General features: G+C 39.0%; 1 protein-coding gene across 3 annotated transcripts in view; it reads left to right on the top strand.

Annotated features, from left to right (window-relative positions):
- Nucleotides 1-15,552, top strand: part of dpp10 (dipeptidyl peptidase like 10) — a 798,815-nt gene that overhangs the window by 568,651 nt on the left and 214,612 nt on the right. For all 3 annotated transcript variants that reach the window (XM_008109652.3, XM_003214894.4, XM_008109657.3), the window contains exon 4: nt 1,255-1,349. In XM_008109652.3, coding sequence (XP_008107859.1) covers nt 1,255-1,349 — 95 coding nt within the window. The remainder of the gene's footprint in view (nt 1-1,254; nt 1,350-15,552) is intronic.

Here is a 15,552-nt window from a genome sequence, read left to right as displayed (position 1 = left end):
TGTTGGATAAGTGAGACTCTACTGTAGTTAATGAACTGAACAAAAATGGTTTTGTAGTTCCTTTAGATATTTTCACCAGTTGTACCTCTCGCTAAACTAATCAATCTAATCTAATGATATCAGACTTGTATAACATAGCTGTATATGCTGAAGACATTTTGATCTTTCTTTAAAATCCTGAAACCTCCTTTGCAACTCTAAAAAGACAAAAGAAAACTTTGGTGTTTACTAAAATCTCAAAATTTATTTACAGAGGAACCCTAGGGTTTATCAGTTTCCTGCCAATATAAGTAACCACAGCTATTTACTTTATTTATTAAAATATTTACCTCTATACCTTAAGATCTCAGGACAACATACAAGTAAAATAAATCCAAACAGTTTAATACACATCAATTTCAAAACAATAAAATCAAAGGTATTTTAAACAGATGAAAACACTGAAATATCAAGAAGTTAATATTGGTTTAAGAGATTACAACAGTTTTAATATGTACATGCGCATATAAAAATCATTTGACCCCAGAGGCATTAATAAAACACCATGTTTGATCCCAGCATCAGCTCCAATTTGACGTTCTTGGGAGGGTGTTCCACAACCAAGGTGCTAGAGCAAAGAAGGTCTCTGGGGAAACACAAAGGGGGGGGGCTCCTCTAGCAGACCCCAATTCTCAGGCAGGCATATATAAGGAGAGGCATTCCTTGAAGTTCTGAGCCTTTGAGCCATTTATGGATTTGAATGTTGCACCATAAATATATTACCATCCAGTGCAATTTACTTACTGTAATTTCCACATCTTCTTCAGCAACTGCCATGTGTAAATGTCCTATAAAGCCAGCCAGGAGTTTAGTACTGAATGCATTCTGGATTAACAATTGTTTAACCAAATAAATGTTGCACAGTTATTTAACCAAAAAACGTTTTAAGGTTAAGACTAAATGGCTAATGTTGGTGCTTTTATGTGGGATTGTTGTTCTCTTTTTATACAAAAGCTAGGGTATGGCTACAGTGATGTGTTGAAACCACCTCCATCAGTTAGACCAGAAGATGAAAAGCACAGAGATTTTGCAATTATCCCTGGACAATCAACAAAATTAGATGCTGCTAATGAAGTCATTACATTAATCTAAGCACACTTTAATGTATTGTGTGGACACTTATGTCTTTTTTCATTAAACATGTCCATTAACTAAGAAGCTATTGCGTGAAATGCTAGTCCTTTGCTAATCCTTAATGCATTTTTCTATTAACAGATACAGAAGTGGTGTATAAAAACAGGCATGGACATGTCATTAAACTGAATGTAGAAAGAAATACAACTACATTATTGCTGGAAAATGCAACTTTTGTAAGTATAATTTCATTATGATTAATATTGGCATACATTGCTGAGGCCTTTTTTCAATTTCTCCATTAAACATTTTATCCTAACATAGAAAACCACTTATGTAAATGCATTCTGACCAGAGTCTTACTCCACCAGCTAGAGAGGTTTTTGTAACAATGACTGCTTACTATTCCTGCAAAACCTCATCTCCTTTGTTGCAGACCATTCCAGATTTTTATTTTATTTTATTTTAATTTTTTTGGGGGGGGGGAATACAGTATTGTTAGCTCTGCTGAACCTCACAACAAAATTCAGTACATCCATCAATACTTTTCTTTGGATTATTTTGTTATATAGAACTTGGAGATATTCTGCAATAATTTAGATGTATCTTCCCAAAAAGTGAAGTTGAGGGACTGCTTACCACTCTCTACATTAAGCTACTGAGGGATATGATATCTGGAGCGATGAGGCGGCTTCTCGGCATTGGCTCTCTTTCATGGCTCATTTCAAATAGGCTGCAGATGTCCTGAACCCCTATCTGGAAATCCACTTTGAGTTTGGAATTATAACCTATTTTGGGCAGTGTTATATTCTCCATGAAGGAGCAGGTTCACAGCTTGGAGTGCACTGGAATCCAGTATTGTCCCTGGAAAATCATATGACTTCTATGATTATGAGTGGCTTTGGATAGTTTCAGCTGGTGTATCAAAACATTAAGAGAAATTGATTTAGCCAAAACATCATTGAGAAATTGATTTGGCCATAGTTATTTATGCATTAAACACTTTCCAATTACAATATTATAATGCACTTTATATGGAGGTGGGCTTTGAAAAATGAATTTGAAATCTTCAGCAGAATCCTTTTTGTTCCTACACCACAAGAGCCTAGGTTGGTGAATGTGTGAAATAGCACTTTCACAATAGCAGTACCTTGATTGTAGAAATTAAGTGGCTCTATCTTACTGGTAATGAAAGTCCGCAGAGCTAAAGCAGTGGTATTCCCCATGGTAACCTACTGATGTGAGAGCTGGACCACAAGGAAGGCTGAGTGAAGGAAGATATATGCTTTTGAACTGTGGTGTTGGAGGAAAATTCTCAGTGTGCTTTGGACCGCAAGAAGATCCAATCAGTCCATACTCCAGGAAATAATGCCCAACTGTGCACTGGAGGGAAGGAAATTAAAGGCAAAGATGAAATACTTTGGCCACACAATGAAAGGACAGGAAAGCTTGGAGAAGACAATGATACTGGGGATAATGGAAGGAAAAAGGAAGAGGGGCCGACCAAGGGCAAGATGGATAGATGGTCTCCTTGAAGTGACTGGCTTGACCTTGAAGGAGCTGGGGTGGCCACAGCCAACAGGGAGCTCTGCCATGGGCTGGTCCATGAGGTCACAGAGAGTCAGAAGCTACAGAATGTATAAACAACAAATTGGCCAGAATGCTAAAATAACATACAAAATGGCCCTTTTTCTATTTAGAGCAACTCAGCTGAGAATTGCATATTTGGAGTTGATTGGTGTAAATTGTATGGGTGATGCAGATATTTGATCTGGTTCCAGATCTTGACCCTTTGTTAACAGCTTATTTATTTTAACTTTGGTTGTAATGTGGGTTCTATGTGTTAAATGTGTTTCTCAAATGTTTTGATACGGCAGATAGGCTAATAAATAAAATGTGTGTATGTTTGTGACTCTTATCTCTTTTAAATTTCCAGCAGACAACTGAGACTGCAGTGTTTTGTGTGGCATTTGGACATTGAAGCCTGGGTTGGTGTTTGAGACCATTTTAGCTGCATTTGTAGTTTAAAACTAGTTACTGGGGCTTTCATTTGGCCATATGAGACCTAACCCAAGAGGTGATTGTAAAAAAAAAAAATCAGTTTTCTTACTCAGCCTTTATACTTGAAAGCTGTTTTAACTTCCATTATGTTTTAATGATGAAATGAAAAACAGAGAAATAATTGCAGAGGTGACACATGGCTGCGTGCATTATTTATGGCAGGAACATGGTATCATCAAGGACATTAAAAGTGTTAGCAAAATCCCCCCCAAAATAATAAGCATTTAAAAGATAAAGCACAGCAGCACATTCACTCACACAGCAGGAGGCAGCAGTGTGACAGGAGGAAAATTGAACTTAAAAACAATGAGCAGCAGAGTCAACCTTAAAGTTTGAAAGGTTTACTAAAAGCATAAAGAACTACATTTTCTAGATAGAAAACCGAGACCTAAACTATCTGGCATGGTTTCCACTTCCATTTAAGATCAAACAAAGGAGAGACTCAGAGGTTACATTCAGCAATCAACTTTCTGACACAGAGGTTAGAAGAGCAGATGAAAGAATTCGGGCCATGGTCTGGGCAACTAAAAACAAAAAGTATGCAACCTGAGATACATCAGCCTGCATCATTATTGAGAAGGGAGGATGGAATAGAGAGAGCGAAAGGCAGACAGAGACAACAAACATTCAAGGAGGATAATGGGAGAAGGAGTCCTCTATCCTGGCCTCTTTCCTGCCTTTCTTTTTTCTTGATAAGCCTATAAACATGTGCTGTGTGTGGTTGAACCAACAATAAATTGTTAAAAAGCCAGTATTTACTGCAGATTGTTTATAACAGGGGTCCCCAAACTAAGGCCCGGGGGCCAGATGCGGCCCTCCAAGGTCATTTACCTGGCCCCCGCCCTCAGTTTTATAATATAATATTTTATATCATTTTAATAATATATTGTATTTACATATAATATTGATAATAAAAAAAATTTTTCGTGTCAGGAGCAACTTGAGTTGCTTCTGGAGTGAGAGAATTGGCCGTCTGCAAGGACGTTGCCCAGGGTACGCCCGGATGTTTTGATGTTTTTACCATCCTTGTGGGAGGCTTCTCTCATGTCCCCGCATGGAGCTGGAGCTGATAGAGGGAGCTCATCCGCACTCTCCCCAGGTGGGATGCAAACCTGGCAGCCTTCAGGTCAGCAACCCAACCTTCAAGTCACTTAGTCCACTACGCCATCTGGGGGCTCCGATAATAATATTATAATGTTATAATATTATTGTTACACAATATAATACTAATACCATATAATAATAATAATTATATGTTATATATTACATAGGGGCCCCTGGTGGCACAGTGTGTTAAAGCGTTGAGCTGCTGAACTTGTGGACTAAAAGGTCCCAGGTTCGAATCCCGGGAGCGGAATGAGCGCTCGCTGTTAGCCCCAGCTCCTGCCAACCTAGCAGTTCGAAAACATGCCAATGTGAATAGATCAATAGGTACCACTCTGGCGGGAAGGTAATGCGCTCCATGCAGTCATGCCATTGGCAACATGATCTTGGAGGTGTCTACGGACAATGCCGGCTCTTTGGCTTAGAAATGGAGATGAGCACCAACCCCCAGAGTCAGACATGACTGGACTTAACGTCAGGGGAAAACCTTTACCAACCTATATATTACATATAATATTACAGTATAGTGCAGGGGTCTCAGCTGCTCTGAGTCCCCTTCAGGGTGAGAAGGGCAGGATATAAATGTAATAAATAAATGTAGTAAATGAATAAATAAATAATTTTAGACTGAGGCTTGCCCAAAGTCTGAAATGACTTGAAGGCACACAACAACAACAATCCTAATTCACTTGACTATCTCATTGGCCAGAAGCAGGCCCACACTTCCTATTGAAATCCTGATAGGTTTATGCTGGTTACAATTGTTTTCATTTTTAAATATTGTATTGTTCTTTCATTGTTGTTGTTTTGCACTACAAATAAGACATGTGCAGTGTGCATAGGAATTTGTCGTTTTTTTCCCCCAAATGATAATTCGGCCCCTCCACAGTCTGAAGGATTGCCCTTTGCTTTAAAAGTTTGAGGACCCCTGCTTTATAACATGGAGAAGGTTTTGAATTGAGCATGAATGAAACACAACTGTAGCAATGTGTTTAACAAAGATGACTGGTGAAATTTTGATCATTTGAGCCATTGTCCATTTTTGTACATAAAACAGATCAAACATGGGAATGTGAGCAGCTTAGCTTACAGTCAGCTTCATTCCATGTTGATCTATAGATCTTGTCCTAAACTTCTGAAACAAAAAATGTGTGTTACAATTTATCTATAATATGAACCTAGCTGTATTAGTTTTATTTTATTTGCATCATGATAGTTATTCTAGTTTCATCTTAGCATCATCAATAGGAGCCGTGGTGGCGCAATGGGTTAAACCGTTGTGCCAGCTGAACTGCTGACCTGAAGGTTAGTGGTTCGAATCTGCGAGTCAGGGCAAGCTCCCATCTGTCAGCCCCAGCTTCCCATGTGGGGACATGATAGAAGCCTCCCACAGGATGGTAACACATCCGTGCATCCCCTGGGTTATGTCTCTGTAGATAGCTGATTCTCTCACACCAGAAGCAACTTGCAGTATATTCTCAAGTCACTTCTGACACGATTAAAAAAGTGTCACCAACAGTAGGAACCACTTGAAAGCACACAATCACATCTATGGATAACATCAGCAAAAGGAGTTCTGGATCAAAGAGATTATAGGTGCCACTTTGGATCCCACTCTTGGAGAACAACAGCATATAAATACAATAAATAAATAAAAGGTGGACTGAACATAGTCAGTGACTGATTATTTTTGTGCTTTGTTCCGAATGGTAGAAATCATCAGCACTGTGAAAACCTTCTGCTGTCAAGTTCTGTACACATAGCCTACTTACACTTAGTTGGATCCTAAGAACTGTTAGGGTAAAGAGATGCATAGAAGATTAATTTCCTGCCAGTTCTGCCACCTGCATGTCTAGAGGAGACCCATTGGAATGTGCTATGAAAGATAGTTGTAGATGGAAAACAGTGAGACTCAGAAATGAAGAATTACCTGTAGTTCCGCTATCTGTTGTGATAAGTTGTTTCGTCCCCTGCAGCTTCTTGTATCACATCCCCTGGACCCAGGAGGAGCTTATGAAGGAATATAGGAGGATGTAGTGGAGGAAAGATGTATGAAACGTCTTTTCTGAGAGCTTCTTCCTAGCATCAGATCTCAAGATTCAACCCAATATTTTCACATAAGTACTGTAAAAAGAAGTGGGCCTTTTGTGGGATATGGCTACTTGAACATTCCTGACATTGTGAATCCCACTTAAAAATAATTTTATGCTTCAACTTCAACTTTAGAAAAAGTGGGATGGGCACAGAAGTATCTAGCATTCTCACAGCATTAACTGACTATTTAAGACGGAGTGCGTTCATTCATTAATATGAAGTCTGGGTTTACAAATGAAAAATGTATAGAATAAAGAATTGCAAGCTTGCTACAGTTCCTAGTTACACTGCCAGCAAGTGTGAGGTCATTTAAAAAGGTAGTACAACTAAAAATGTGTGTGATAATAATAGTCTTAGATTGAATCCACTACCTTCTCTCCCTGGGGCTACTTGTCTACTTCTGTCAGCTGTTCTGACAAGCTTCAACAGTACTAGCTGCTAGTGAGGCTGTACTAACTCCTTGTTCCTTCCATGATGCTAAGTGAAGGGAAGAATTCCTTTTTGATGGACAAGTTCTCAGGCCTGACTGCCAAAAAGATTATTATTGTGATGAGAAAAAATAGTAAGAAAGAGAAGAAAATTGATTATTCAAGTCTAGGGATCCAGGAAGGAACAGGTAGACATATTTGAAAAATATTAAAATGGGGTTTATTTTTATGTTGACTTAATTAAATCAAATTTCTATTTTACTTACATTACAAAGATTCAAACCCTGAAAGTGAATCTTAATTGATAATTTAGTGGTTACAAAAGAATGCCACAATGACTGTTGGAAACACTTGAAAACTGTTGGACATACTGACAGAAATCGGGTTCCACCACAGATAAATTTCAGTGGACATTCAAGAGTGCAGCACTGTGCTTCTTATGTATGTTTTCAAATGTTTAAAAGTTGAAAACAACCTTTTATTTGTAGCTATTGACACTGGCAAAGTTGCAGAATTCCGAAGTTTCATCATATTCAGACAAAACTGTCTATCACAGACAAGATATGCTTCCAGTGCAACTGGATGGTTTTTCTGCAGGTGTAATCTTTTTTTCCATTTTCTACACCACAGGTCAGATCAGACTCTTCCATCAGTGTGTCAGTATCTTGAAAGCATTCATTGTAAAGTTCTATATACTTCTTCAAGTTGGATTTTCAGTGGCCCTAATTAATAGGGAGGAACACTTGCTCTTCCTGAACTACTTCCCTGTGCCTTGTAAAACTTTCTTGAAGCTGACTGAAGAAAAAGTCCAGAAATGAGATGTACACATTTACCCTATAATATTCCATTGGTGTTGGTAAAGTTACCTGGATATTGTTTTTACAAGTCTGTCTTGAACAGATGCAAGGAATCCTAAGTTCTCCACCCATAGACTCCACCACTGATCTTGCTGTGTCAAAGATCTGAAATTATTTCACAGATTCTGGTGCATCTCCCTGGATTTTTCTAAGAGGCTGTCAACATATTGTAGACTACAAAAAATGTAAATATTTACTCTTTGTATTGTTTTGCTAAGCTAATGGGATGATGGCAGAAGCTTTCTTAGGATGGGCATGGTTACTACAAATTCAGCATTTAGAACATCTAAAGGAAGGTGTCCAGCTTGGGAAGAAGTCTCACTATTGTCTAGAGGACTCTCTTTTAGTTCTTCAAGTGTTCTCACCATCACACTGTACAATTCAACAAAAGAATCATGTTGCTCAACCCAACCAGTTTCACAAAGCAGCAACAGGTTGTTTGCTCTTGAATCAGGGAAACAGTCTTTTATATTATTCTTCAACAATTCTGATGGATGGTGCTCTGAACAAATTGCACTGGTAGGTGAAATGCTGCAAGTCTTTGCTAAGGCTAGATTTAGTAAGCGAGCACTACAATGAATGTAGACAGCCGCTGGAAACTTCTGTGATGTAATTCCCTGTGTGCCACTAATATGACCACTCATATTAGCAGAATCATCATAACCCTGTTCACACAAGTATTGCAAATTCAGTGCAGTTTTTAGGTATCTTCTGGAGTCAGATGGATGAAAGGAAACACTAACAGCAACTAACAGGACTTTAAGTCTGAGAACAGCCACTCAAGCTGGCAGTCAATAAATAAGACAGCTGTATTTGGATTGGCTTTCCTTTTGTACCCCAGTGGGAGAGGCAAGAATGTGAGCTTAAGAGAGAGCTATGAAAGAGGGAAGAACAAGAGAGCAGGGGCATGACTACTTTCAGGTGTTCTTAAAATTATAATTATAATTTAATTACATGGGGTAAAAAACAAATGAAACTACATAATAAAATCTATAATTGTGTTCAAATTTCACAAAAATGTTGATCAGAATCAGAGATACAACTTTAAATTGGAATATCTAAAAAATCAAGATCTATTACCCACACATATTATTACATTTGTAGAAAGACCTTTAATCTGATACCTAGCTATTCAAAAGTATAAACTTTTAAAACAATTAAAAATTATCAGTCGTTACATCTCTGAAAATATTGTAAATTGTATTTGAATTGAAGTTTTTCTTATGGAGTTTAATCTGGGGAGTCCAATTCTGATGTCAGTTTTGGTGGATTACATTGTCTTCACATCAAAAATGTTGATTAAGCATCAGCAATGTCAAAACTTGGTCACTTCCACTATGTCAGCTATTGCTGCTATTACAATGTAAATTAGTGGAAAGGTAAGTAATGATAGTGTGAATAAATTATCAAAATTTGGTTGAGATGGTGCTTGTAGCTGTCGAGGAATTCTATTTTTTTGCTTCTCATAGACTTAGCAGGGGATTTGGTCAACCAGTTAAAATTCTTCGCCGGGAACTGGACAGGGGGAGTGTGTCCCTGCTGGTTCTGCTGGACTTCTCAGCGGCCTTCGATACCGTCGATCACGGTATCCTTCTGGGACGCCTCGTGGGGATGGGACTTGGAGGTACTGTTTTGCAGTGGCTCCACTCATTCCTGGAGGGTCGGTCCCAGATGGTGTCATCGGGGGACGCCTGCTCGGCCCCAAAACCGTTGACTTTTGGGGTCCCGCAGGGCTCTGTGTTGTCTCCCATGTTGTTTAACATCTACATGAAGCCGCTGGGAGAGATCATCAGGAGTTTCGGCGTGCGGTGTCATCTGTACGCAGATGATGTCCAGCTCTGTCACTCCTTCCCACCTGTCACTAAGGAGGCTGTCCAGGTCCTGAACCGGTGCTTGGCCGCTGTGTCGGACTGGATGAGGGCCAACAAATTGAAATTGAATCCAGACAAGACAGAGGTCCTCCTGGTCAGTCGGAAGGCCGAACAGGGTATAGGGTTACAGCCTGTGCTGGATGGGGGTCACACTCCCCCTGAAGGCGCAGGTGCACAGTCTGGGGGTGATCCTAGACTCACCGTTGAGCCTGGAACCCCAGGTCTCAGCGGTGGCTAGGGGAGCCTTTGCACAATTAAAACTTGTGTGCCAGCTGCGACCGTACCTTGGGAAGCCGGACTTGGCCACAGTGGTCCACGTTCTTGTTACATCCTGTTTAGACTACTGCAACACACTCTACGTGGGGCTGCCTTTGAAGACTGTTCGGAAGCTTCAATTAGTCCAACAGGAGGCTGCCAGGTTAATAACTGGAGCAGCGTACAGGGAGCGTACCACTCCTCTGTTACGCCAGCTCCACTGGCTGCTGATTAGCTTCCGAGCACAATTCAAGGTGCTGGCTTTAGCCTATAAAGCTCTAAATGGTTCCGGCCCAGCTTATCTGTCTGAACGTGTCTCCCGCTACGACCCATCTCGAAGCTTAAAATCATCAGGTGAGGCCCTGCTCGCGGTCCCGTCAGCCTCACAGGTGCGGCTGGCGGGGACGAGAGACAGGGCCTTTTCAGTAGTGGCTCCCCGCCTATGGAACGCCCTCCCCATTGAAGTCAGGCAGGCTCCCTCCCTCCTGTCTTTCCGAAAGAGAACAAAAACGTGGTTATGGGACCAGGCATTTGAGCATGAGTAGCAGCAAAAATGAGATATGAATATATCACCTACTGACAGACCCCACCTGGACATGGAAAGCGTCTTAAATGTATATTTAAATGTATAATTATGTATATTTTTAATGTATATTCTTAATTTTATTGTAATTTTTAATCTTGATGGATTTTTAAATTTGATGAAAACTGTTTTTTGATGTGTGTGTTTATATTGTAAGCCGCCCTGAGACCCCTGATGGGTGAGAAGGGCGGGGTAGAAGTGATGTAATAAATAAATAAATAAACCACATTTTTAAAACCTGAAAAATTGGTGTCAGGGGTTTAACCCATAACACACACACCCCTCCACTGACTACGAGCTTGACAGTGTTAATTGTAATGTTTTACTTCCAAACTGTCATATTATTTGACTAGAAGCCAGTGTTTGATGACTATTAAACAGGAAAAGTGAGATTCTCTAATACTGAAATCTCTAGCTTTCTATCTCTCTTTTCACAAAAGTACTTTTGGCAACCAGACAACTCAGAGGCTGTTTGAAATTCATTTACTAAACAGTGGCAAGAAAACTGTCCACCCCTTCTTTATATTGTATAGTCTTTCTGCACCATAGTGGCTTGCTTAGTAGATTATATCATAGATATGAGTCACTTTATCTTCAGCAAAAACTAACACTTATAGCTCTAGAATATATGATTTTGAGAGAGGGTATAAATGTATGTGTGTGGTGGAAAAGGAATGCCTGCATCATGGTGTTGTGTAATACTGTCCTTGATTTGATTAGCACTCATGTAATCTATGGTACTGGCAATACTTTTGGTCATGCCTGTCAAGTGCATTCCTGGACAAAGACAAGAGGCTAACACTGCTTGTCTGAGGAGCATCACATCCCCATGTATCATTGTCAAATAGAGTATTAAAATGCAGGTCATGAAAGGCATTTATTTCACAGGAGGCAAGAAATTCAATCTGCTGCTTGTTTTCTACAGTTATGCCTAATCCTAGCTGTTTTGCTTTAAAAATAAAACAGAATGGATAGGTTTCTAAATTCATCAGTGCTAATTACGCCAATTACTGTCTACTCTTATTTTTAAGATGGTAAAGCAATGTTATAACATTCAGATGTGCCATAATAGCTTTGTGTCAATATCCCAAACTAGGGAAAACTCAGGAAAAAATATAATTTAAAATAAATAAAAATCATATGAATATTAGGGGAAAATCACATATTTACATCCTGTTTTCCTGTCACTTTCCATTCTCTAAATATATGCTAATGACTTTCCTTTGAGTTTGCCTTTGCTCAGCATAGGCTGTTTAGACATTAAGAATCTCTGCTTGTTTTGTCTCAAAAAACATTCTCAGAAGATGCCAGCCACTGATGCAGGCAAAAAGCCAGGATAAAATGCTGCTAAAACACGGCTATACAGCCCAGAAACCATGCATCACTCCAGTGATTCTGGCTGTGAACGCTTTTGGCAATGCATTATTTAGGGTTGCTTTTGTTGTTATTTTTGTTGTATGCCTTCAAGTAGTTTCAGAATTAGGGCGAACCTAAGTATAAAATTAGATTGGGGGCAAGTAAATTACCTGGGAGGACTGCATCCAGGCCTTAGTTGAGGGACCCCTGAGCTAAAACAAACCAGGCATAGCCACACTAGAAACACTGGAAAATTCTGAAGCTGCAGAAAAGAAAGAAAGAAATGACGTTGATTTTTTAAAAAAGTAACAGCAGTATGAGAATAGCAACTCATGTTCATTAACAGTTATATAACAATATTCTACCCTTGCTGAAGTTTTCTAGGCTGTCATTAAGGACAACCCCTTGTCTCTGCAATAATTTACTACAGAAAAATTTTGTCTGGGTCTTTATCTTCCAGTAAGCAGTGGAGGTAATTGGCAGCTATTCCACCAAGTCCATTGCAGTATTATATTTATCTCTGTTCCACCTGTCTTGTTTATTCACCCGTATCCAATTTTCATCACTGATCCCAGTCATGCATTTTGCAATGTCCATTAAAGGTGATAGACAGAATACCAAGCCCCATGTAACTACAAGGCTTCTAATAAAATTGCATATATATGTTTAAATCCATGTGCAACACCCTCACTTTATTTTTATTTTTCCATTTCTTTCCCACAGTAAACTGTGTTCACTCGAACATTGGAAAAGTCTGCATAAAATGGCGCCATTTCAATCTCATTGTTACAAAAGATTACACAGTTCAAACACCCATAAAAATACAAACATCCAACAAATAAATGCAAAGGTTAAAAAGTAGTACTAAGGACTGACAATTGAAAAGCAAAAACATTCTTCAAATCACAAAGTACATGTATCTTAAAACTTCAAGAGACAGGCCATTGTTTGATTCTGTACTTGACCATAGAAAGCCACTGGGTGACCCTGGGTAAGTCACATATCTTAGAAAAATGACAGTTATCAATAACAGTACTTTTTTCATGTCAGGAGCAACTTGAGAAACTGTAATCACTTCTGGTGTGAGAGAATTGGCCGTCTGCAAGGATGTTGTCCAGAGGACACCTGGATCTTTATATATATACTAGCTGTGCCCGGCCACGCGTTGCTGTGGCTTATGGGAATCATTTGTTGGCCAGGTGGAATAGCAGTAAATAGCCTTGCAGTCTCAAAGCCTGGATGTTTTCCGGAGTAGCTGTAGTAGCACCCTCAATCAAAGAGCTGCTTTGAAGCCTGGCTACTTCCTTAGTAGGGGAATCCTTGTTTGGCCAGCTTGACCTGCACTGAATAGTCTTGCAGCTTAAAAGCCTGGCTGCTTTCTACATATGGCATCCTTTTTAGGCCTGGTTGTATGGGACAGAGTAGCCTCGCGGCTTCAGATCTTGGGGATTTTCTATCTAGGGGAAATCTTGGTTGGCCAGGTTGAATAGCACTGAATAGCTTTGCTGCTTGCAAGCCTGGCCGCTTTCTACCTTGCGGAATCCTTGGTTGGCCAGGTTGAATAGCAATTAATAGTCACAGTGTGGCAGGTATGAATGCTGCAATTAGCCACCTTGATTAGCATTTAATGGCCTTGCAGCTTCAAAGCCTGTTTGCTTCCTGCCTGGGAGAATCCTTTGTTGGGAAGTGTTAGCTGGCCCTGATTGTTTCCTTTCTGGAATTCCTAATTTTCCTGCTTTCAGAGTGTTGCTCTTTATTTACTGTCCTGGTTTTAGAGATTATATTGTTCTGTATTATTATACCACAGTAAATATTTCATATTACAGTAGAGTCTCACTTATCCAATGTTCTGGATTATCCAACGCAGTCGGCCTTTAAGTAGTCAATGTTTTTGTAGTCAATGTTTTCAATACATCGTGATGTTTTGGTGCTAAATCCGTAAATACAGTAATTACTACATAACATTACCGCACATTGAACTACTTTTTCTGTCAAATTTGTTGTATAACATGATGTTTTGGTGCTTAATTTGCAAAATTATAATGTAATTTGACGTTCAATAGACTTTTCCTTAATCCCTTCTTATTATCCAACATATTCGCTTATCCAACGTTCTGCTGGGGTATTTATGTTGGATAAGTGAAACTCTATTGTATATTTATAATCTTATATTATCTGCTTAGAACTGGATTATATGAGGCTCCTTCTATACAGCTGTATAAAATGCACACTGAAGTGGATTATATGGCAGTGTGGACTCAAGATAATCCAGTTCAAAGCAGATAATATAAGATTATAAATGGGTAATATAGCTGTGTAGAAGGGCCTTGAGTCTACACTGCCATATAATCCAGTTCAAATCAGATAATCTTTATTTTATAGGCAGTGTGGAAGAGGCCTGATTGAAGAGGTCCTGGGCGCCATTAAATGGCTGAGCGGGTTGCTAGGAGACAAAGTGGGCGGAGCTTAGCCTCTCCCTCTAATTAGGACTTTATTTTTCTTGGTTTTTTTTCATGTAAAAACACAGTCCGGATGACCATGTCTTTTGTGGCCAAATTTGGTGTATTTTGGTTGTGTACTTTTGTTGTTTAAGTTAAGGGAAAAAACTATCAGAACATTTAGATAGATAGATAGATAGATAGATAGATAGATAGATAGATAGATAGATAGATAGATAGATAGATAGATAGATACCATCCTTGTGGGAGGCTTCTCTCATGTCCCTGCATGGAGCTGGAGCTGGACTTACAGCCAGACATCTTCTGGCTGTAAATGAAGATAGTTTTCACATGCAAAAGAATTGATAAGAATGGGGGGGGGGGTAGGAATAATGGGAGTTGTCTCAGACTGACTTCCAAAAACCTTTGGGGGGGGGGGGTTGGAATACAGGGGTAGAAAACCATAAGCGCCATTAGCAACTTTGGCTGACTTTAGTAACATGGTAGGCTACATGATTCCCACACCTCATTTAGACAATATTCAGAGAATGATTTTAGGGGTTTTGTTTGGTTTTATCTGGCGTTGTGACTCTTGATAGTTCATTATAGCAGCCTTTCTCAAAACAGTAACCTAAATACATCAGTAATTCATAAATAAGCACTTTATTGTCATCCAATGTCCTCTTTAGAATCAATTTACTCAGTATTCAAGGTATAATATGATTGACAACAAACTATATTACAGTTCTTAACATTTATATTTTTGGATTAGGTGGGTGTTTCTTGTTAGTGTAATTGTGTTCCAAGATTTGTAATTATTATTTGTGTTAAAAAAAATACCAAGAGTATCATTATTCTATGTGTTTTATACTGAGATGCCAAAGCTGTATCAGAATGCAATGCCTGGTTCAAATTACATGTTGATGTATACATACAGTAAAGGATGGCCTCTGTCTTCTATTATGTTTATAGAAGATAATGTTTAAAAGTTACACAAGGGCCATCTTATACGTTATATTAAAGATTACATTTTACCCATTAACATTTTTTTTAAAAAGCAAATTATCTTAATGCATTTATTTTCTTTTTGAAAAAGTATATTTGAGCATCATATTAGGAGATGGGTGTCAAAATTTTCTCTATCAGTACCTCTAGCTGTTATTTCCCCTCAAGGTATTGTTTGCAATAAACACCACCTCTTCTGGGAGTGAGAAATAGAAACTAAGGCTGGTCAATTCTGTTCTATTCTATCCATATCCCACTTCTGACAAGGAGCCTACTATTTTAAAAGGTAAACCAATGCTGGAAGGAAAACCATATGCTGCTGTCATATTTGGAAAAAGAAAGTGTGGCATGAAATATGCTTTAAGATGATGTTAAGCGACTTACTGA

Source organism: Anolis carolinensis, chromosome 1 (genome assembly GCF_035594765.1).
Source record: "Anolis carolinensis isolate JA03-04 chromosome 1, rAnoCar3.1.pri, whole genome shotgun sequence".
NCBI classification, from domain to species: Eukaryota; Metazoa; Chordata; class Lepidosauria; order Squamata; family Dactyloidae; genus Anolis; species Anolis carolinensis.
The sequence above is the reverse complement of the archived record's forward strand: the minus strand, read 5'-3'. Positions and strand labels throughout refer to the sequence as shown.